At 40.9% G+C, this 23,895-nt stretch overlaps 1 protein-coding gene across 2 annotated transcripts; it reads left to right on the top strand.

Annotated features, from left to right (window-relative positions):
- The first annotated feature begins 12,439 nt into the window (after positions 1-12,439).
- On the top strand, positions 12,440-23,895 carry ubn1 (ubinuclein 1). 2 transcript variants are annotated; one of them, XM_060898568.1, is made up of 13 exons: positions 12,440-12,788; positions 13,907-14,005; positions 15,891-16,025; positions 16,125-16,216; positions 16,326-16,674; positions 18,380-18,450; positions 18,580-18,706; positions 19,738-20,057; positions 20,170-20,313; positions 20,599-20,649; positions 20,745-20,784; positions 20,973-21,076; positions 23,815-23,895. In XM_060898568.1, exons 2-12 carry the CDS (start codon positions 13,955-13,957, stop codon positions 21,072-21,074), a joined length of 1,482 nt encoding a protein of 493 aa, XP_060754551.1. In that variant the 5' UTR covers positions 12,440-12,788; positions 13,907-13,954; the 3' UTR covers positions 21,075-21,076; positions 23,815-23,895. The 2 variants fall into 2 exon arrangements, with proteins under 2 accessions (XP_060754551.1, XP_060754550.1); XM_060898567.1 differs by lacking the exon at positions 23,815-23,895 and adding an exon at positions 21,449-21,712.

The following is a 23,895-nucleotide window of genomic DNA, read 5'->3' as shown; positions in this document are numbered from 1 at the left end:
GTTCTTATGCTGGAATGCAGTGTTTTCCTTTCTCCAAACATAACGCTTCTCATTTAAACCAAAAAGTTCTACTTGGGTCTCATCCATCCACAAAACGTTTTTCCAGTAGCTTTCTGGCTTGTCCATGTGATCTTTAGCAAACTGCAGATGAGCAGCAATGTTCAACTGACTCTAATTTCACCTTCAAATTAACTGCTAATCCTAGAGGTTCACATACTTTTGCCACTCACAGATATGTAATATTGGATCATTTTCCTCAATAAATAAATGACTAAGTATAATATTTTTGTCTCATTTGTTTAACTGGGTTCTCTTTATCTACTTTTAGGACTTGTGTGAAAATCTGATGATGTTTTAGGTCATATTTATGCAGAAATATAGAAAATTCTAAAGGGTTCACAAACTTTCAAGCACCACTGTATATACCAAGTTTCAAGATTTTATTTGTCACATTTTTCAAGTTGTGCTGCAGGAAACCAACCCTACCTCTTTACACTGACCTCAGCAGCCCATGGCATAAACCCACCAGACCTTTGGTCCAGGTGAGCTAAAAATTAAAGTTTCTCACATTTCTTCGTATCAAAAGGCACATATACATTACTAAATCAGCATATATACAGGTAGTTGTCGACTTACGAACTATGTGACTTACGACCGATCAACTTTACGACCGTCTGGTTATGACTGGCAAGTGTTTCCCAGCTGAGCTAGCTGAGCGTATGACAGTTTCCACCCCAGCTCCCGGCAGCACCTCTCGCCGCGTACAACAGTTTCCGCCCCAGCTCCAGGCACATGCGCAGTCTCTCTCTCGCTCCCTCGCGCACTCCGTCATACAGTTTCTGCCCCAGCTCCTGGTTTATGAAACGAGCAAATCCTCCCGCCAGCCCTAGCGTTGCAACAGCTGATGATGACGTAGACGACCCACAGCCAAGCACCAGTGATGCCAGCGGTCACTAAATTTTGTATTTTGCTATGTTTTACATTTGTATTTTGGTATGTTTCAAACTAAAATGTTTTCTATTTTTCACACCTGTATTTTGTATTTTTTGTTTTGCACATATTAAACGAATTGTACTGTACGCAGTGTAGTATGCAGTGTTTGACTTAAGCCAAATAATGAGCCAAGGTAATGAAATAAGAAAATGTTGATAAAATAAGACTTTAAGATGATTACAATATCATTACACATCACAATATACTTACATTCATTTAACATAAGCCGACTTACCACCAGATCGGTTTACGACCGGTCAGTCATAACCAAACGCAGTCGTAAGTCGACGACTACCTGTACCAACTTTCAAGGCCATACCACTCATAGTTTTCAAGTTCTGCTCCAGAAACAAAACCTCCCCCTAAGATTAACCTGAGAGACTCATCTCATCTCATTATCTCTAGCCGCTTTATCCTTCTACAGGGTCGCAGGCAAGCTGGAGCCTATCCCAGCTGACTACGGGCGAAAGGCGGGGTACACCCTGGACAAGTCGCCAGGTCATCACAGGGCTGACACATAGACACAGACAACCATTCACACTCACATTCACACCTACGCTCAATTTAGAGTCACCAGTTAACCTAACCTGCATGTCTTTGGACTGTGGGGGAAACCGGAGCACCCGGAGGAAACCCACGCGGACACGGGGAGAACATGCAAACTCTGCACAGAAAGGCCCTCGCTAACTGCTGGGCTTGAACCCAGAACCTTCTTGCTGTGAGGCAACAGCACTAACCACTACACCACCATGCCACCCCCCATGGAGACATGAAAAATTAAAATTTCTCAAATTTCTTCATATGAAAAGGCACACCTACATCACCTTGTTAACATGTATACCAAGTTTCAAATCCGTATCATGAATAGTTTTGGATATATGCTCCGGAAACGAGCATTGCTCTTAGAAACTAAGTCAAAATCTATTTTTTATGTAAAAAATTTGAAAAATCGTTTTTTTTTTTCAAAAATCCAAAATAGTAAAAGGCACCAGTTCACATGTTGCTTGATATGCATACAAAGTTTCATGAAGATATCTTCAGTAGTTTTAAAGACATGGCCCGGAAATGAAAACGTGACCAGACGGACGGACGGAACCCGTTTCTATATCCGCCACCAAACTTCATTTGGGTAGGGGATAACAAGACTGAAAACCAGTTTTAATGATGTTGTGGACAGTTTCACAGATTACTTTCATCCTCAGTATATAAATTGTCTAATATTAGGCATAAACACACAAACAGTAAAATCAACTATTTTAGTTGAATTCAGGTAAATTGGGGCAAATTAAGAAAGCAGTGTGTGTGTATATATATATATATATATATATATATATATATATATATATATATATATATATATATATATATATATATATATATAAAACCCCGATTCCAAAAAAGTTGGGACAAAGTACAAATTGTAAATAAAAATGGAATGCAATGATGTGGAAGTTTCAAAATTCCATATTTTATTCAGAATAGAACATAGATGACATATCAAATGTTTAAACTGAGAAAATGTATCATTTAAAGAGAAAAATTAGGTGATTTTAAATTTCATGACAACAACACATCTCAAAAAAGTTGGGACAAGGCCATGTTTCCCACTGTGAGACATTCCCTTTTCTCTTTACAACAGTTTTCCATGGGGAAAACGAAAGCCTCCCAAATAATCAAAGGTAAGCTACACATGTTTACATTAAGTATGTCCTGGCTAAGACCTCATAAATAGCCTAGTGTAAACTAATTGGTGTATTAACTGTTTTATCCACTCATTGTCTATTTTATTTTCTATATGAAACTTACCCATTTTAAATCACTCTTGGTTTAATATCTTATATTACTCTTTATCTCTTTATTACTCTCTATCTATCTATCTATCTATCTATCTATCTATCTATCTATCTATCTATCTATCTATCGTTCCGAGGCCATGACTATGGTAAAACCATAATACATTGCAAGGGAATTTAATTTATTGACTGGTTATATAATGACCTTTCTTATTTTAACATACGTAATGCAATGATGTGGAAGTTTTAAAATTCCATATTTTATTCAGAATAGAACATAGATGACATATCAAATGTTTAAACTGAGAAAATGTATCATTTAAAGAGAAAAATTAGGTGATTTTAAATTTCATGACAACAACACATCTCAAAAAAGTTGGGACAAGGCCATGTTTACCACTGTGAGACATCCCCTTTTCTCTTTACAACAGTCTGTAAACGTCTGGGGACTGAGGAGACAAGTTGCTCAAGTTTAGGGATAGGAATGTTAACCCATTCTTGTCTAATGTAGGATTCTAGTTGCTCAACTGTCTTAGGTCTTTTTTGTCGTATCTTCCGTTTTATGATGCGCCAAATGTTTTCTATGGGTGAAAGATCTGGACTGCAGGCTGGCCAGTTCAGTACCCGGACCCTTCTTCTACGCAGCCATGATGCTGTAATTGATGCAGTATGTGGTTTGGCATTGTCATGTTGGAAAATGCAAGGTCTTCCCTGAAAGAGACGTCGTCTGGATGGGAGTATATGTTGCTCTAGAACCTGGATATACCTTTCAGCATTGATGGTGTCTTTCCAGATGTGTAAGCTGCCCATGCCACACGCACTAATGCAACCCCATACCATCAGAGATGCAGGCTTCTGAACTGAGCGCTGATGACAACTTGGGTCGTCCTTCTCCTCTTTAGTCCGAATGACACGGCGTCCCTGATTTCCATAAAGAACTTCAAATTTTGATTCGTCTGACCACAGAACAGTTTTCCACTTTGCCACAGTCCATTTTAAATGAGCCTTGGCCCAGAGAAGACGTCTGCACTTCTGGATCATGTTTAGATACGGCTTCTTCTTTAAACTATAGAGTTTTAGCTGGCAACGGCGGATGGCACGGTGAATTGTGTTCACAGATAATGTTCTCTGGAAATATTCCTGAGCCCATTTTGTGATTTCCAATACAGAAGCATGCCTGTATGTGATGCAGTGCCGTCTAAGGGCCCGAAGATCACGGGCACCCAGTATGGTTTTCCGGCCTTGACCCTTACGCACAGAGATTCTTCCAGATTCTCTGAATCTTTTGATGATATTATGCACTGTAGATGACGATATGTTCAAACTCTTTGCAATTTTACACTGTCGAACTCCTTTCTGATATTGCTCCACTATTTGTCGGTGCAGAATTAGGGGGATTGGTGATCCTCTTCCCATCTTTACTTCTGAGAGCCGCTGCCACTCCAAGATGCTCTTTTTATACCCAGTCATGTTAATGACCTATTGCCAATTGACCTAATGAGTTGCAATTTGGTCCTCCAGCTGTTCCTTTTTTGTACCTTTAACTTTTCCAGCCTCTTATTGCCCCTGTCCCAACTTTTTTGAGATGTGTTGCTGTCATGAAATTTCAAATGAGCCAATATTTGGCATGAAATTTCAAAATGTCTCACTTTCGACATTTGATATGTTGTCTATGTTCTATTGTGAATACAATATCAGTTTTTGAGATTTGTAAATTATTGCATTCCGTTTTTATTTACTATTTGTACTTTGTCCCATCTTTTTTGGAATCAGGGTTGTATATACATACATACAGTACTGTGCAAAAGTCTCAGGCCCCCTATTTTTATTTCATACAAACTTTTTTATAGATTTCTGTTTTATGACTCCTACACTGGCGGCACGGTGGTGTAGTGGTTAGCGCTGTCGCCTCACAGCAAGAAGGTCCTGGGTTCGAGCCCCGGGGCCGGCGAGGGCCTTTCTGTGTGGAGTTTGCATGTTCTCCCCGTGTCTGCGTGGGTTTCCTCCGGGTGCTCCGGTTTCCCCCACAGTCCAAAGACATGCAGGTTAGGTTAACTGGTGACTCTAAATTGAGCGTAGGTGTGAATGTGAGTGTGAATGGTTGTCTGTGTCTATGTGTCAGCCCTGTGATGACCTGGCGACTTGTCCAGGGTGTACCCCGCCTTTTGCTCGTAGTCAGCTGGGATAGGCTCCAGCTTGCCTGCGACCCTGTAGAAGGATAAAGCGGCTAGAGATGATGAGATGAGACTCCTACACTGAGTCAGTACAAAAACTTTTTAGAGTCCAATCGTTGGTTTTCCAGCACAAAATTAAATGTTTCAGAAAATGTTTTTTGTATCTGAGCAGCATATTCCATAAGAGAGCACTTTTCAGATGAAAAAAGAAAACATAATGAAGGCTGCTGGGTTTTGGTGCAAAATGAAGAAGCGAGTGTGACAGTCAAAGAGTCCAGAAGAACTGTGGCTGGTTCTGTAAGATGCTCAGTAAAACCTACAGCGCATTTCCTTATAAAACTGCACTCACTGTATCGGAGACTACTTTTTTTAAAAGCAAAGGGTCGTCTCACACCAAATATTGACTTTGTTTCATTTATTATGGCTTACTGATGACTGTTTATAGTATTTTTTTAACGCTGAAACATTTCATTTCATTATTTTTAAGCCATTTTTGGTCTACAGCATTTCTTTACACGTGCCTAAGACTTCAAAGTCAAAACTGATGTCTTTAAACCCTTACAGTGGAGAAACAACTTCATTAGTGTGATGTCATATAACTGGGCGTGGTCAGCACCAAACAGGAAGTTGACCACAGAAATCTTGAGTTATAAAAAATTGTCATGTGCATTGATGATTTTTCCCCCAAAGATTATAAAACTGTCATGATTTATATTTTCCACAGATATGTAGATTGTATAAGATAAAGTAAATATAACGTTTGTTTGAATCATATACATACTGTGTGTTTATCATTTAATTATTATAAAGACAGTACAGAGATTACTGTGTGTGCTGTTACTGAATGAGATCAATTATAAAATGTTTAAAATTCTCTTTATGCTGACTTTTTTGAAAATATTTCTTATGATTGTGGAAAATATTGTGGAAAGTTGCTGCTGTTGTTGCTGTAAGAAGTGATTTTACTGAGCCGCCTCTCTTCATACAACATTAGAATATACACTGCTGTTCAAAAGTTTGGGGTCACCCAGACAATTTTGTGTTTTCCATGAAAAGTCACACTTTTATTGACCACCATAAGTTGTAAAATGAATAGAAAATATAGTCGAGACATTTTTCTGGCCATTTTGAGCATTTAATCGACCCCACAAATGTGATGCTCCAGAAACTCAATCTGCTCAAAGGAAGGTCAGTTTTATAGCTTCTCTAAAGAGCTCAACTGTTTTCAGCTGTGCTAACATGATTGTACAAGGGTTTTCTAATCATCCATTAGCCTTCTGAGGCAATGAGCAAACACATTGTACCATTAGAACACTGGAGTGAGAGTTGCTGGAAATGGGCCTCTATACACCTATGGAGATATTGCACCAAAAACCAAACATTTGCAGCTAGAATAGTCATTTACCACATTAGCAATGTATAGAGTGGATTTCTGATTAGTTTAAAGTGATCTTCATTGAAAAGAACAGTGCTTTTCTTTCAAAAATAAGGACATTTCAAAGTGACCCCAAACTTTTGAACGGTAGTGTATTAAGTGATGAATTTGGAGATTTTCTGCTTGACATTCAATTTAATAATGCCGTGGATGAGTACGATTTCAATTAATAATACTTTAAACATGTTGCTGAGCATGAAAGGAAAATCCTGTGCTGATGAAAATATGTCCAAACTGTCCAAAAAAAAAAAGTTTTAAATAAGTTTTCATGGCATTAAAAACAAAAATACACACTTTTCCTCAAAGTCAAGAAAATTATGATCAAGTCCAACCTCAATGCTGTTTAAATTAGCAAACTTTATCTGAAGATCTTCTCTCATTCATAACTGCAAAGCCTTGTGGGTAATAAAGTGCTGCTGAGTCCATGTCAAGGCCAGCTTTGAAAATGGCCAGATGGAGGACCATCATGAGCAACATTCACAAATGAGAATGTACGTCAATTTTGTTCGTGTTCTTACTTACAAATGGATATCAAAAGTGTACACACCCCGTTAAAATGAGAGTTTTTTTCTGATGTAAAAAAAAAAAAAACGAGACCACGATAAATAATTTCACAACTTTTCCCACCTTTAATGTGACCTATAACCTGTACTATTCAACTGAAAAACAAACAAATCTGTTCAGGGGAAAAACATAAAAAATAAAAAACGTACAATAAGCTAGTTGCATAAGTGTGCACACCCTTAAACTAATACTTTGTTGAAGCACCTTTTGATTTAATTACAGCATTCAGTCTTTTTGGGTTGGAGTCTTATCAGCCTGCCACATCTAGACTTGGCAATATTTGCCCACTCTTCCTTGCAAAAGCGCTCCAAATCTGTCAGATTGCGAGGGCGTCTCTTGTGCACAGCCCTCTTCAGGTCACCCCACAGATTTTCAACTGGATTTAGGTCTGGGCTCTGGCTGGGCCGTTCCAAAACTTTTTTGGGGTCATTGTCGTGCTGAAAGATGAAATTCCTCTTCATCTTCAGCTTTCTAGCAGACACCTGAAGGTTTTGGGCCAAAATTGACTGGTATTTAGAACTGTTCATAATTCCCTCCACCTTGACTAAAGCCCCTGTTCCAGCTGAAGAAAAACAACCCCAAAACATGATGCTGCCACCACCATGCTTCACCGTGGGTATGGCGTTCTTTTGGTGATGCGCAGTGTTCTTTTTGTGCCAAACGTACCTTTTGGAATTGTGGCCAAAAAGTTCAACCTTGGTTTCATCAGACCAGAACACATTTTCCCACATGCTTTTGGGAGAGTTGATGTTTTTTTTTTTTTTTGCAAAATTTAGCCGGGCCTGGATGTTTTTCTTTGACCCTACCTCATAGTCCAGACATATGGAGAATACGGGAGATTGTTGTCACATGTAGTACACAACAAGTACTTGCCAGAAATTCCTGCAGCTCCTTCAGTGTTGCTGTAGGCCTCTTGGCAGGCTCCCTGACCAGTTTTCGTCTTGTCTTTTCATCAATTTTGGAGGGACGTCCAGTTCTCGGTAATGTCACTGTTGTCCCATATTTTCTCCACTTCTTGATGACTGTCTTCACTGTGCTCCATGGTATATCTAATGCCGTGGAAATGTTTTTGTCCCCTTCTCCTGACTGATACCTTTCAACAATGCGATCCCTCTGACACTTTGTAAGCACTCTGTGAACCCTGGCTTTTGCTGGAGGATGCAACTGAGTAAATATCTGAACTTTATTTGGGGTTAATCAGAGTCATTTTGGCAGGTGTGAACCCAAAAAGACTGAATGCTGTCATTAAATCAAAAGGTACTTCAACAAAGTATTAGTTTAAGGGTGTGCACACTGATGCAACCAGCTTATTGTACATTTTAAATTTTTTATGTTTTTCCCCCGAACAGATTTGTTTGTTTTTCAGTTGAACTGTACAGATTATAGGTCACATTAAAGGTGGGAAAAGTTTTGAAATTATTTATTGCGGTCTCATTTGTTTACATCAGAAAAACCTCTCATTTTAACGGGGTGTGTAGACTTTTTATATCCGCTGTACACTATAGCAGCAATAATCAGTTGTTCGCTCACCAGCTTCTCTTTATTCTCTCTCTTCAAGTTCAGCAGGGAAAAAAAAATCTTGTCCTGTTACTGAGAAACTCCTGAAAACGTCAAGTTCCAGCTTCACCTCTGACTGTAAAGAGCTCTGACACTGGAGACTCCTTCCAGAAACGTTACATAAATATGCTAATTTTACAAACTCAGGCTACTTTAGCACTTTTATTGTGCCTAAAATGTACCTGGAGTAAACTGTTACTGTATCTCGGCTGTATTCTGCCCCTTTAATCCAATAAGAAAATATAAATGTGTAAAGGTTAAAGGTGCTTTCTGTCGCCTAATAACACAGAATAAACCTGACGTGCACCATGTGTCTCGTGTCATTGTGTAATTTTGCCCTGACATCAATCACTTTTGTGTTCACACAGAGGTCTTTAACAGTTCAAATCCTTTTGTTCTCAGCACCGTTTTAATCTCACCATCGTTTGCACACTCGCGTTGTTCGCGTGTAGATAGATCGCAGGCCTACAACTGAGTACAGGGCAGGGTGGGAGGGGATGGGGCTATTATTTTCGACCCACGCGGCCATCTGCCATCTGAAAGACACTCAAAACCCCAGAGACTCCCAGCCTGGCCATGCTGCAAACGAGCGAAGATGTTTTAATTAAAGCCATCTATGCTAGCTCCATCATCTTTACGATTCATGCTGAGAGGAACCTTCCAAAGCTCTTATTTAATTATCCGAGATGATATTTTCTGAGTACGAAGTGTTACTAAAGCGTCTTCAGTGCGAGCAAATGTCCCGTCGGTAGGGTGTAAACAACAACCAAGAACCGTACAATTACAGGATTTACCAAACAATGTCAAGAACCGACAATGAGAAAAGAAAAGATGATTCGTTCATCTTCATTTGATTCTTTTCACATGATTCATTCATTTTTACATATTGACACTTGACTTATTTACGGCTAAGCGTGAGCCTTTTTGCGTGAGTCATTTATTTTCACGTGATTCGTTTTTGCACGACTCATTCATTTTCACCTGTGATTTTTTTTCCCCTAGTGAAATCCATATGATTTTTTTTTCGAGACTAGGAATCCATATTTAAGTAGATTATTGAGGCAATTTGGATGAAAACTTCATTAACACATCAGTAAATGACTGTAGAATGATCTTTTCCACTCTTTAATGAACTGATGTGTTCGTGTCACTCACACGTGAGTGTTTAATTAAAACTCGTTTGTGTTGCTGGAGTTAATAAAGCACTGAGTGATCGACTTCAGGGACTCCACTCTCTGGGCGTGTTGTTGTTTTAATTATCCAGGGAATTTCTCTCTCTCTCTCTCTCTCTCTCTCTCTCTCTCTCTCTCTTTTTTTTCAGGCCCTGCTCCCTCCCCACTCCATCTGTCCCTCTCTTTTGTGTGTGTGTGTTTTAGTTCATTGTCTCTCACATGTTTATTGACAGGTTTTTTTTATTCAGTGTCTCTGGGTTCTTCTCGAGCTGTGGGTCTTCCATCTCTTCCGCTCCATTTAGCTCAATGAAGCAGCAGTCTGGTTAAACAAAAGAGCTGCAATCTGATCCTGTCTCTTATTCACACACACACACACACACACACACACACACACACACACACACACACACATTATCCTTTCAAGGGTCTTCCTTTGATATAATTATTAATGCAGCTAATTAATGCGATACTACACTTCAGTCTAATCTAACCCTCAAACCCCTAACCGAGTGTGTGTGGGGCTGTTACAGGAAAATAATCAACAACGAGGTGATGTGATGAAACAGAGTTACTAATTCTGAAATATTAACCAGTTCACAGAATTGATTTTTCCTCCTTTTCAGTGCTTATTTTAAATTTATATTTGTATATATTCTATAAAGCTTTCATTAAACTTTTTTCATGTTTTTTTTAGCAAACTTGGATATTGTGATTTTATATATATATTAGCAGAAATGTCTTCAAGAATCATGATGTGATATTTTTGACATATCGCCCAGCCCTAAGTGAATAACACAAAATTAAGTGTAAATATTTGAATGAATGAAAATGCTTTGTCCCTGTTTGGCATTCCATAACATCTGAATTCTCTGATTAAAGAATTTGTACAAATCATTTATCTTCTGTAAGAACTTTATCCTGGTCAGAGTCACTGTGGAGCCGGAGTCCATCCTGGGAATACTGGATATGAAGCAGGAATACACCCTGAATGACACACACTCATATACACACTCATACACACACAGAGACTCATATACACACACTCATACACACACATACTCATTATACACACACACAGAGACTCATTTACACATACACTCGCGCGCACACACACACACATTCTATATACACACACACACTTATAGACTACCATTCAAAAGTTTGGGGTCACTTTGAAATGTCCTTATTTTTGAAAGAAAAGCACTGTTCTTTTCAATGAAGATCACTTTAAACTAATCAGAAATGCACTCTATACATTGCTAATGTGGTAAATGACTATTCTAGCTGCAAATGTCTGGTTTTTGGTGCAATATCTCCATAGGTGTATAGAGGCCCATTTCCAGCAACTCTCACTCCAGTGTTCTAATGGTACAATGTGTTTGCTCATTGCCTCAGAAGGCTAATGGATGATTAGAAAACCCTTGTACAATCATGTTAGCACAGCTGAAAACAGTTGAGCTCTTTAGAGAAGCTATAAAACTGACCTTCCTTTGAGCAGATTGAGTTTCTGGAGCATCACATTTGTGGGGTCGATTAAATGCTCAAAATGGCCAGAAAAATGTCTCGACTATATTTTCTATTCATTTTACAACTTATGGTGGGAAATAAAAGTGTGACTTTTCATGGAAAACACAAAATTGTCTGGGTGACCCCAAACTTTTGAACGGTAGTGTATACACATTCATACACAAACTTATACACACACACACTTATACACACACTTATACGCACCCTCTCACACACACACACACACACACACACACACACACACACACACACACACACGCAGCTTGTGAACAGGCAAGGCAGGCAACTGCTGGGGGCCCCCTGGCCCAGGGGCCCCCGAGAGTCAGAGCCCGAGGGCTTATTTATTTTGTTTTTTATTGTTTTTATTGTTCTTTACCATTGTATTTTCACATTTGGAATTTAAAAAAACTTTGGTTTCATACATTTTTAGTTGGTGTCAGATTATTTATAACATATTGGTGATGAACACTGGTCAGAAGGGCCCCCTGGAAATTTTTGCTTGGAGCCACAACAGACTCTAGAATCGCCTCTGCACACACATACTCATTATACACACACTCATGCACACACACACACACATTATATACACACTTATATACACATATTTATACACAAACTCATGCACACACACACTCCTTATATGCACCCTCATACATACACACATACACATATTCATTACACATACTCATACACACACATTATACACACACTTATATACAAAACCTCATACACACACATACTCATTATACACACACTTATATACACATTCATACACAAACTCCTACACACACACCTACTCATATACACACACAAACTCATTAGACACACACTCATATCAACACTCATAACATTATTGTGTATAATTCTGTGCCCTCTGCTGCCCTCTTTTGGAGAAAATGTACAAATGCAGTTTAAAAATTAAAGATTGATTTATTTTTTTTAAATCGCCGATTATTATTATTATTATTATTATTATTATTATTATTAAAAAGTGATTTAGTTTTAATTGTATTATTATTTTGGAGCACATATGTTCCTGAAGGCTTAAAGAGCTGTTTTATGATGACGTCATCACCAGTGTTCTTGCTTCCTATTGGCTGTACATTAAACTTAAGTGCCCTCAGGTGCTGGAGCGGAAGTTCAGGTTGAGGGTGTGGTCGGGGGGCGGGGTTTGTTGTGTTGTTTCTGGGTCATGGCCACACCGCACAGCATGCAGCTCATTCCTGTGTCTCTTTATTCTGGTGTTAGTCAGCACTGTGAGGCTGATTTAGCCCACAGCTCAGGGTTAGTTCCCCCTCCCCCCTCCTGGGGCCCCGGGGCCCTCAGTGTCCGACTGGAGCTGCAGCTGTTTGAGCCGGATGAAGAGCGCTCTGTGGAGTTTCACTATCCGGAGCTCTGTGCACTGGTCAAACACAGCAGCACTCTCCCCGAACCGGTCCGAGGGTTCTGCAGCTCATCTGTGTTTCCCTGTCTAAAGGTGAGAGCTGAAGGGGCTGAGGAGACCTCGAGCTGTGAGGTGCTGGAGGAGGAACAGGATGGAGATGGAGATGAGCTTCAGGCTTTGGCCAGATATGTGAGTGGAAAGCAGAACGTTTCCTCAAAAACCTTTTTACACCAAGCACTGAGGAACACCCACTACTCAAACCCCTCTTTATGGAGGAGGGTCACGTGGTTTTAACACACCACCTTTCACACGTGTTTATCCAGTTCCTTTTTGTGACTTTGCCCACTGTTCATGTTCATTTTACACAGGGTTTATTTATTTAAATTGTGTGGTTAGCGCTGTCGCCTCACAGCAAGAAGGTCCGGGTTCGAGCCCCGTGGCCGGCGAGGGCCTTTCTGTGTGGAGTTTGCATGTTCTCCCCGTGTCCGCGTGGGTTTCCTCCGGGTGCTCCGGTTTCCCCCACAGTCCAAAGACATGCAGGTTAGGTTAACTGGTGACTCTAAATTGAGCGTAGGTGTGAATGTGAGTGTGAATGGTTGTCTGTGTCTATGTGTCAGCCCTGTGATGACCTGGCGACTTGTCCAGGGTGTACCCCGCCTTTCGCCAGCTGGGATAGGCTCCAGCTTGCCTGCGACCCTGTAGAACAGGATAAAGCAGCTGGAGATAATGAGATGAGTTTGAGAGCGTGATTCAGTGCAAAAAATCACAAGTCACAGCAAAGTCGAGAGAGTTGACAAGTATGGGATTAATGAACCCATAATGTAACTGTAGAGAGGAAATAAAACAGTGCCCCCTCTCTATGGATGTGATCTACAATAATTCTTGATAACTGACCGCTGACCAGGACCAGGTTCTGTTCTGGTTCACGCACCAAATTTAACCATTCACAGCATTTTGACCAAAAAGAAATGGGTTCAGAGTCTGAAACATTGGTTTCCAGTTGGAACCAAAATGTTGCCATTTATTTTTTCGTGTCATTAGTTTGGACAGGAAGCAGAGCACAGCGACGGGGAAAGGAAACCGTGAAATGCTGAAAACAAATCCTTGCAGTACCAAAACAAAAGGTTGGAGGTAATTGATGCACACTGCTATCTTGTTACTGCGTTTACTCCTGCTGTGCTACGTTCTTTATTGCAACAGTTCAAAGAATCCTGAACGGAACCTGGTGAAGAACCCATTTCCTGTGGGTGGAAAAGCGGAAAATGTTTTTTTTGAAAGTGGGAAAACCTGCCACTGTTTGTTTTTAGGGCAGAGCTCCTAAACCGAAGAGAGACCGAGTGCAGGATTTGGTGGACATGGGCTACGGGTACGACGGCACCGACTCCTTCATTGATGACTCTGAGGCTGTGAGTAGAAATATCATAGTGTTTTATTTATTTTTTTTTAAAAAGTTAAACTTCAGCTTCCTTTCAGTCTGTTTTATCCTTGACCTGCAAGTGACATCAGAGCAAAATAGAAACCTGGATATCGGCCATGTTGGTGGAGATACAAATGCGGGGTCAAGCGATATTCCATACAAAACATGGTCACGTGTGCGCAACTCCTGTTTTTCCATTGCTTTAAGCGTTCTTTTAGCTAGGCCATATCTTTATGCTGTATATGGTCGTGGTCACAATAGTATTCGTGACCGTGGCACGTTCCAATTTTTTAGAATTCCATCCGTGGATCGGAAAGCGGGCGAGGAAACTCTGAGGCTTGGTGCGGAGAGGAGAAGAGGGGATCAGGACACTTTGTCCAAAGCCTTTTTCATATGCACTATCAATTATTTTATATTTCAGGTATTCCGGTGTTCGCGAACGAAGCCCCGGCGAGAGCGCTGCTCTGCGCCTAAAGGTTAAGGGTGGCATTGCGGGGTAGGGTTATGATACGATACGTATCGCGATACACTGTACATTATCTGACCTTTTGGTAAAATGTAATTCAAAAGCAAAAGTATGGTTGAAAATGCTAATTTCCCCAAATTTTTTCTCCACACTGGAGATGTGTACCCAGTTGGAGCATTCACTATGGACATTTTATCCTCCTTCACTTTTCTCACAAATATGATAGGATTTGTGAAATGTGTCAAATAACTACTTATTAACTAACCGCGAGCGAGTTATCACACTACCTTCAAAATGGAAATGATGGATGGTGTTGGTCTGCTTCCAACAGATCCCTGTTTAAGCGAGCGTGATTTTGCGAGATCCAAAATGGCGGCCCCCGTTGCAAGAAGCTTCGGAGCTGAACAGATGTAAAAATTGTGAGTTTCTTCAACGAAAATCATTTTAAAACAAAAATGAACAAAATGACCAGTTAGGGTAAGGTGTCGCAATACTTGTGGACGATACGATACACGAATCATGGCCGCAGAAATCGTGATATATTGACGCATCGGTGCATCGTGCCAGCTGGCTTTAAAAAATTAATAACTTGGCCAGGGGAGCTCGCAGCGAAGCCAAATTTTACAGGCACCTCCCTCTAAGCCTCCTCCGAAAGAGCTCAGGTCTGTAGGACCGTGCCTCGGCCTGGGGTTCACGAACGAAGCCTTTGTGAGAGCACTGCTCAGCGCCTGAAGATTTAATATGATCCAGCTGGAAACATGGACAGTTAACTCATCCCAGGGTCAGCGAGTGGCACGGGCTGACGTGGTTACGTACGCCCTTTAATACGCTCTTTAGTATCGAAGTATTGCATGTACTATGGCACTTATTTGCTTTACGAGCATGTTTTGCTTCGGTCAAATTCCATTACAAATTTTATTTTATTTTTGGAACAAACACCTGAAATGTGGTAGAAGCATCTTCAGAAAAGTCTTTTTTTTTTTTTTTTTTTTTAAACAATATGGGTCAAAACCACACATCCATCTTCACTCAATCATTCAAATCATGGTAATGCTGAATTTACAGACGTTTTCAGCGGCTGCCATCCTAGTTGCTTTGTATATCCACCATCATGGTGGACACTCATGACGTAGCACATTTTGATCACGTGGTTGCAAGTCATCTATACTGAAGTATCTATGACATGTTCAGTGATGCTGCTGCTCATCTTTTGTTTTCTTTATTCCTGTGAGAAGGTGGTGGTTGTGTTGTGATGTTTTTATGTTGAGGTTGTTGGTTTTTTTTTAACTCCCTGGAGTTTAAAAGGTTAAAATTGCCAAGTGTAAATGAGAGGCCAGGTTTCACTGTTGGCTCCTTTGTAGCTACTTTAAAAAAAAACAACACACACATGGTTTCCTTTGTATCGCAGTATGATGAGCTGGTTCCAGCCTGTCTTACAACAGAGTATGGAGGATTTTACATCAACATCGGGACTCTTAAGTTTCGCCAGGTTTTAGGTGAAGAAAACGACACAGATGACTTTGAGGAGAACATTAAACCCAAGGTGTCTTTCTCGTTTCTTTCAAGATAACTTGTGCATGTTAATCTGTTTAGTTTAAACCTATTTCTAAAGAAATGTGGGGTTTCTTTTTCTCTTGTGAAGAAACGAAAATTGAAAGGAGGCGCTGAGGTGAAGATGAACAAGAAGCGGAGAAAAGAAGACATTTGGTCTAAGGGCAAAAACACAAAATCCAGGTTCTCGTAAATCCAGTCTTGGTATACTGGATGTGTTTATAGTGTTTGTTTTGAAGTGTAAGCTTTAATAATTTGATATCAAATTTTGGGGGGGATTTCCCCTTTCCAGCGTACCATCAGTAGATGAGGGAGAGAAAGCGAGGAAGCAGGAGCAGAACCTTGATGGCATGTTGAGGAAATTTCACAAAGAGAAGCTTAAGGAGCTCCATCTGTTCAATAGGAAGAGGAAGGAATCGCGTCCAGCAGGTCACTACAACTCAAGCGGCCAGACCAAGGCCGTCTCAGCTGATCCACTGATGACGCTCATTGGTGCTGGTGACCTTCTCCAAGCAGTGATGGAGCAGGATGGGCTCCTGATTAACAATCAGAACCGAGAGACTCTCCCAGAGTCGTCTCAGGCTTCACTTCCTGATGGCTTACCTCCCACTCTGGAGCGAAGCCTACAAGAACTTGCTCAGGTATTGTTGATTTTAAAATTTTTAAAATAAATAATCTAGTTCAGGGTCAGTGGGTATGTGGAAGCTCCATTTCTCCATGTTGTGGCCCAAAAACCTAAATGATGAGGCTAAAAGTTGCTAGCAGCCTTCAAGTAATGACATAATGGTGAGCTATTTATCTAGTGCAGTGTTTCTCAACCACTGGGTGGTGAATTAATTTGTATTTTATTTGTTCTTCAGGTTTGAAACCAAATACTAAATAGTTCAGGATGTTGTGTCCCAAATCTGGTAGCTGGTTTGCCAACCCCCCAGTGAAATAAATACATTTGTGGGTAAATTTAAGAACAACAAGCCTTTTTATTTTGTCACATTCCCCCTCTACATTTAACCCGAGTACACACACAGTGCTATAAACAAATACATTTATGGGTAAATTTAAACGGATCTGTGATGCCTGCTGGAAGAGAAGAGCAGGGAGGATTTGAGAATTAAGCGGCTGTGGTTTGTTTACACCTGATACTAAAACTTGTAGTGTCCTTGCGACCTTCTCAAAGACATGGACAAAAAGCCCAGAAACTCCTATTTCCCCGGGCAAAAGTTAAAGTTTAACGTAAAGAATTATAAAGTTTGACTTTGAACAAAAACGATCCAGGATTTATCTTGTGTCCTGATCCTCAGATCTTTAACCCAGTCGCATATTAAAATGTTAACCTGGAGGAGCATGGAGGAGTTCATCTGTGTGTCCATGTACGGTAGAATGACGTCTGCAGCACTAGGTAGTTTTGAGATGTTGGGGAACTCAACGGATGGATAATTTTCCAATTCAGAATGAAGAACTTTATTTACACACAATAAGTTGATCAGCAGAGCTGGTGGGGTTGTACGTGTACAGATACAAAAGACTAAAAGCAAATGCAAGCTTTAAAAAAAAAACCCTTAATCTGTTACTTATTTTTAAATTAAGTTAATTAATAGTATGTATGCATAACTATTGTCTTTGTATTTAGTTCGGACTACAATATGATCAATTTATTCTACTAATGTCAGATTTAGCTAGTACATTTTTTTTTTCCACTGGAAAAATCCTTCTTTGTTAGCGTGTAAGGATCTAATCCCATTGAGTGGTTTCTATATCCACTTCTTGGTTTTAATAACTTGCTTGTTTGCTGGACACAAACATGGCAATAAGTTCTTGTGTTAATGGACCAGACTCCACTTTTGGATCATTAATCCCTTTTGACTGAGAATAAACCATGCATGCAGGGCATGGTTTGGCTTCTGGCACATCCATACAGTTTTTAAATACAATACCTACACTTAAAAAGTTTGTTTTTATTGCATTTATTTAATTCCTGGGCTCCCATCTGTTACAGGGAGTGATGTCGCATCCCATTAATACACTTTACAGTAGATTATTAGATTCTAATAGAATAGATGAGCCAAAATAATTGGGGATCTTTTTTTAATGGGCCCCAACTGGTTACAAGTAAGAATAGGTGGGTCTTAAAGTAGAAAAGGTTGAGAACCCCTGTACTAGTGTGTTAATACAGACTTTTTTTTTAAAAAACAAGTAAAAACAGAAGCTAGGACGATCAAAGCACAACTCTGAACTGAGTAACAGTTTGACCAAAATGAAAACCTCCATTATTTTTGCTAAACCTCAGGAGGAAGTTGAGTTTTGTGTCTTTCTCAGGTGAAACCTGGTTCTCACGTTCTCTTTTTTCAGGGAATCAATGATTCTGGAGAAGGGAATAAGATGGCGATGTTTGCTCCAGAGATAAACAATATTTTACTGGAGTGAGTCACTCGGATTCCTTATCTGTTTATGCTGAATATTGATGACTCAAGACTTTTTTTTTTTTTTTTCAGTGTTTTGAGGAAAATCACGAGTTGATTTTATAAAGCTGTCTGTGGCCTCCTCTTTAGTGTCTCGGTTCAGTGGAAGGAGTTCTCTGAGGTGTGTTCCAGAATCTTCTCCTACTTGTCCTCACTGCTTTCCTGCAACAAAGACACGCTGATCAAGAGGGCCAAGAAGCTCCGCCTCCTTCAGCTGGTCAGTAGCGTTTTCTTTACTGACCGAGGCTGAGAAACACTCTTGGGTTCTTCACGCCTTCATTGTGTTCTGAGGAGCGTAAGCATTGATGTACTTGTTTAATCCATTTATTTAATACTTGGTTAATTTGCTCCTTTTATTCACCGACTTGCTTTTTCCATTCACACATTTGCTCGCTCGCTCCCAGATCGACTCTGGATCCACCACCACCCTGATCACGATAAAACAACAAAATTCATATAAAATGTTTAAAGCTAGACTGCCTTTCAGATTTTTCAAGTGTAGGTCATAAAAAGAATTTTCTCTGACACCCAATTATTTTTGTTTAGTGGACCGAAAGCTACTGAATTCGAATCACAGACTTCAAATTTTATTCATTTTTTAAAAAATAGAACAATTAATGAACTTGGAGCCACGTGGCCTTAAATTCTCTGCTATTTTTTCCTGCTTCACCATGACGCAATACAAGATATTACATCATGCATGACGTGGTGGGCTTTCCCTGTTCACACAAAACATTGTGGGATACAAATTTGAAACGGGAGAGAAAAATGGAGGACGTGAGTGTGCGGCTGAAACATGGAAAAACCAACTACAGTAACGGAAAGCGAGAAGGAAAGACATTATGTTCTATACGAAGGAAAGGAAACGCAGGACCAAACTAATAAATATCGGCACTCAGCAAGCACCTCGGTGTGATCAGCTGTTCGTTTAGCAACATAATTATGGAACTGTCAGTGCACGCTCAAAGGTAAACCTGCGCATGCGCGCACACACACGGACTTCGGAGAGCGATTTTATGCACGTTATTTGCTTTAATCCCCTCAAATTAAATAACTTCCCAGCCACAGAATGGCCTGATGTTTTGAGAGATGTTACAGAAATAAACATTATATATCACAATGACCACATTTCAGAAGGAACCGAATTTCGGTTTCATAAAATTGGTGAAAGGCCGCCTAGCTTTTAAATGAAGTGTGCCATTTTTTTTATCTTGTTTGGTAAATCCTTGCTTGTCGTTTCCTGTTCAGAATGACCAGCTGACGGTTCTGATGTGCAGGCTGGAGGAGATGGTGTTCCAAGTCATGCCCGAGCAGATCGATCGGTTCAACGATCACTGCCAAGCTCACTCCGAAGCCAGAGCTGCTAAGTATACTCGTAAAACCTTTTACTGTAACACGCCTTCATCGTCCAGTGTGTTAGGAGCCATTTGGAGTTGGGGGTGTGTTTTTTTTTTTTTTGTTTTCAGACTGGAAACTGTGAAAGAAAAGCAAGCTGTAGAAGAGGACGACTCAAGTGGAAAACGAGTTTTTGGACCTCGTAAGAGATTCAGATGGAACGAGGAGATCAGGTTTTACATCTCAGATTGTCATTTAATGTTAAAAGGAGAACAACAACAAAAAAAAAACTTGTATACATTTATAAAGTAACATCGCTGATGTGTATGGGTTTTGTCCCCCCAGGGAGTTGTTACGCGAGGTGGTGAGGCTGAAGATGAGTGGTTATGAGCTTGACGCTCCTGCTAATCAGAGTTTAGAGGATTATTTGAAGTCTTTTTTCGAGGCAAGTGTGAAAACACTGTGGCCTAGAGGATGGATGCAGTCCAGGTAAAGCCCTGATCGTGGTCTTGCTCATGACTCTGAGCTTTCTCTAGTCAGCTAGTAGAGATTAATCTGACTTCCTGAAACTGTTCCCTGAACTGAACCCGTCTTCCAGACTTGTGTAAGAATGGCGTAAACTTTTTCCTGTGAGGAAATGTTTCAAAGGAATCCCTCGGCTTCTTTCTTCAGTAGCAGACGATAACAAAAAAAATAAAAAATCCTGAGTGTAGATGTAAACTTAATTTATTTCCCCCCCCCCTCAGTTTCATCTAACATCTGTCCTCATTGCAGGATTTTGCTGATTGAGAGTCGGAGAGTTCACGCTCACATCACGGGCATAGTGTAAGTTATAAACTACAGATGTTTTGCAATATACTCAATAAAATGACAGGAAGGGGAAGGGAGGAAAAAATAAACCTTGTCCCATTTGTGTGCAGAGCGAGGAAGAAATCCATGACCACACCAAAATATGAGAAGGTAAATGGTTTGTGGAATTTTTTTTTTTTTTTTTTTAAACGGGTTTGTTTATGCAGCAGCTCGGAAAGCCGGAGTTCTGCTTAAAGTATCAGTTTGACTCGTGTGTGTGATTTTTGTGATAGAATTATAATTCTAACTGTAAATCTGGTCGTTAATCATTCATCGTCAGTAAACACGGTCCTGTTCAGGGTTGCTGTGGAGCCGGAGTCTGTCCTAGGAATACTGGGAGGAAGATGAGACTCCATCCCGGATGGGACGCCAATCCATCTCTCTCACACACGCACACCTAGTGGTAATGTGTAAGGCTCCTCACACTTGAGATCGAACCTGGAACTCTGGAGCAGTGCAGAAGCCCAGTGTGGTGCACCAACATGCCAAATGTTCGGTGTTTATCAATATTTACGTTAGCACTAGCAAGAGACAAAGTGACCAGAAGTTATATATTGCTACTATTATTTATCATCAGGAAAAAAATATATATATATCAGTCACACGCACAAGCATCAACAGTAGCAGCTGATGTACGTCTACAAGAAGTGCCAGCTGGTAGCGTGAGCATAAAGGCAAAGACGCAGGGGTGTTTACTGACCAGGGATGATGAGCTTGAAAATTCCCCGGGTTCACCTTCCTCTAATTATGCCTTCATTTCTCGACCATTTCACAGTTTGAAGAAAACGTGGACATTCCTGCCAACAAAGTGCGATCAGCAGATAAGCATATGCATCTCGTCTTTCCTTCAAGCTCCTCACTTTGTTCTTAACAGAAGAATTGAGATCTCTCAACAGTGTTAACTATTTCAGCTCAGAAGATTCCTTCTGCTTGTGGGGGTGTGTCTGTTCTGAAGCAGCTTCCTGATGAGGAAAAGAAACCTGAAATCCTTTCGGTGGTTGAGCGAGATGTCTCCTTTCCCATGACTCTCTTTTCTGGAGTTCCCGCCTCTCTGGCTGTGGTGAGCGTCGAGGTTTGTTGAAAACATAAACCGATCTGCTGTTCGTATTCCGCTATGCTGGTGTAGAGGTCAGAAGTCACTTCAGGATTCTGGAAAACAAGTTATTTGTGTAGTGCTTTTAACAACAGACATTGTCTCAAAGCAGTGTTACAGAAAATTAAAGGCTTGAGCTAATTTTATCCCCGATAAGGAAGCCTCTGGCAACGGTGGCAAGGAAAAACTCCCTCAGATGACATGAGGAAGAAACCTCGAGAGGAACCAAACTCAAAAGGGAACCCATCCTCATTTGGGTGATGGCATGATTATAAATCATACACCAGTTATGTCAAACCAGTTTTGCTGTATGGCTCTGAGTGCTGGAGGGTGACCAAGGGCGACATGAAGAAGCTGGGCATTTTCCACAACGGATGCCTCAGGAGAATCTGCCACATTTTCTGGCCCATGAAAGTCTCCAATACAGAGCTCTACCAGAGAACCGGCAGCCAGGACATCGGCAGTGCTTGATCTCAATGGTGGATGTGATAGCTAGGACATGTCTTCAGACTGGACCAGTCGCGTACCCCAAAGATCGCACTGAAGTGGACACCACCTGGAAAAAGGAAGCAAGGATGCCTGAAAACCACATGGAGGCATACCATCATGCACGAACTGAAGGAGATGGGGCTCTCATGGGGTGAGGCACAACATGCTGCAAACAGGAACAAATGGAGATGCCTTGTTGATGCCTTATGTCCTGTCTGGAACAAAGAGGACTAAGTAAGTAGTAAGAACAGTTTCGTGAAGGCGAAGCGAAACCTGGCCGGCACTCGCCAAGCAGCTGCACATTTTAGGTGTTCCATCAACAGTCCTTGCGTCGCTTGATCAACATCAAGTGGTGGCATCACATCATGAACACGGAGGTCCTCAGATGTGCAAAATCAATCACTATAGAGACAATCATCTGAGGCAATAGGCTCCATTGGTTAGGCCATGTGTGCAGAATGGACGACACCCGGATGCTGAAGCAACTTCTCTTCGGTGAGCTGGCGCAGGGTTCAAGGCCAAGGGGTCAACCGAAGAAATGCTGGCAAGACTGCATAAAAGACAACTTTGAAGGCTTTTGGTTTCAACAAAGACTGGTATGATCTTGCCCTTGACAAAGTCCTGGTGCTCCAACATCTGTCAGGGGAGAAAAGTGCTCTCAGAACGCAACCTTGAAGATCGCCGGCGGGCAAGACGGCATGGGGGGGACCCCAATCGTCAAACCTGATGTGGATTATATGAGACGAGAGACAAGTGTCCTATATAGTCACAAAGTAGAACTGTGAAACCAGGAAAATCATTATAACTTTAACATGAAGTCTGTCTTGTTGAAGTTATAAACTGTTCACGACAACTACAGTCCTAAAGTTAGCAAGTCAGCTGAAGTCCTCAGATGTAAATGCATTACTGTACGTGTCCAGAGCATCTTCCAAGTGTGACTTTCGACTGTCCATATGGGGCTGTCCTGCACAGGAGTGATGTGATGAGACTCCAGCCAGACGTAGGGCATCAGGATGGATCAGGCAAGTCCGAGGAGAAGGTTAGCATCTTACTGGTATCTCAGGATTGACATGTAACTCGGGGGAGGGGGAGAAAACACACAGCTTGTTGGGTATGCCCAGTGTCACCTAAAGAGTAAGAACAGGATACATTTTGTGCTGAGTGCAAGCAGGGACTCTGGCAAAACTATGACCGCGTAACTAAAAGGGGAGAGCCAGAAGGTAACTCGAGCATGAGGGAGCCCCGGGACATAAAGCACACAGCCACTACACCATCAACAAACCTGAGTGAACGAGTGAGTGGGGGATGATGACATCCATTCATCCCAGTTTACCAAAACACTCTGCCTGAGGATCCTCTAGATCTACCCCTTTACCTCATAAAGCTATTAACAAAAGGCTGTTTTAAACAGACAAGACAAGAAATGAAATTCAGAAATGTTTTTGTGAAATGAAGTGTGCAACAGCTTCGGGGGGGTTAAATCTGTAGTCATTTTACACCTAAATTTAAAACTGTAGGAAATTCCTGAGAGTCAGTGATCAATGTGTTTTTCTCTACAGGCAGCGATAGAGGGTTCATTTGGAGATGCAGCTCCTCCCGCTCCATCTCAATCCAATGTTGCAGAGTCAGGACCGACTGCA

Source organism: Neoarius graeffei, chromosome 18 (assembly GCF_027579695.1).
Source record: "Neoarius graeffei isolate fNeoGra1 chromosome 18, fNeoGra1.pri, whole genome shotgun sequence".
In the NCBI taxonomy this organism is placed as follows: Eukaryota; Metazoa; Chordata; class Actinopteri; order Siluriformes; family Ariidae; genus Neoarius; species Neoarius graeffei.
This window is presented reverse-complemented; position numbering and strand designations above follow the sequence as displayed.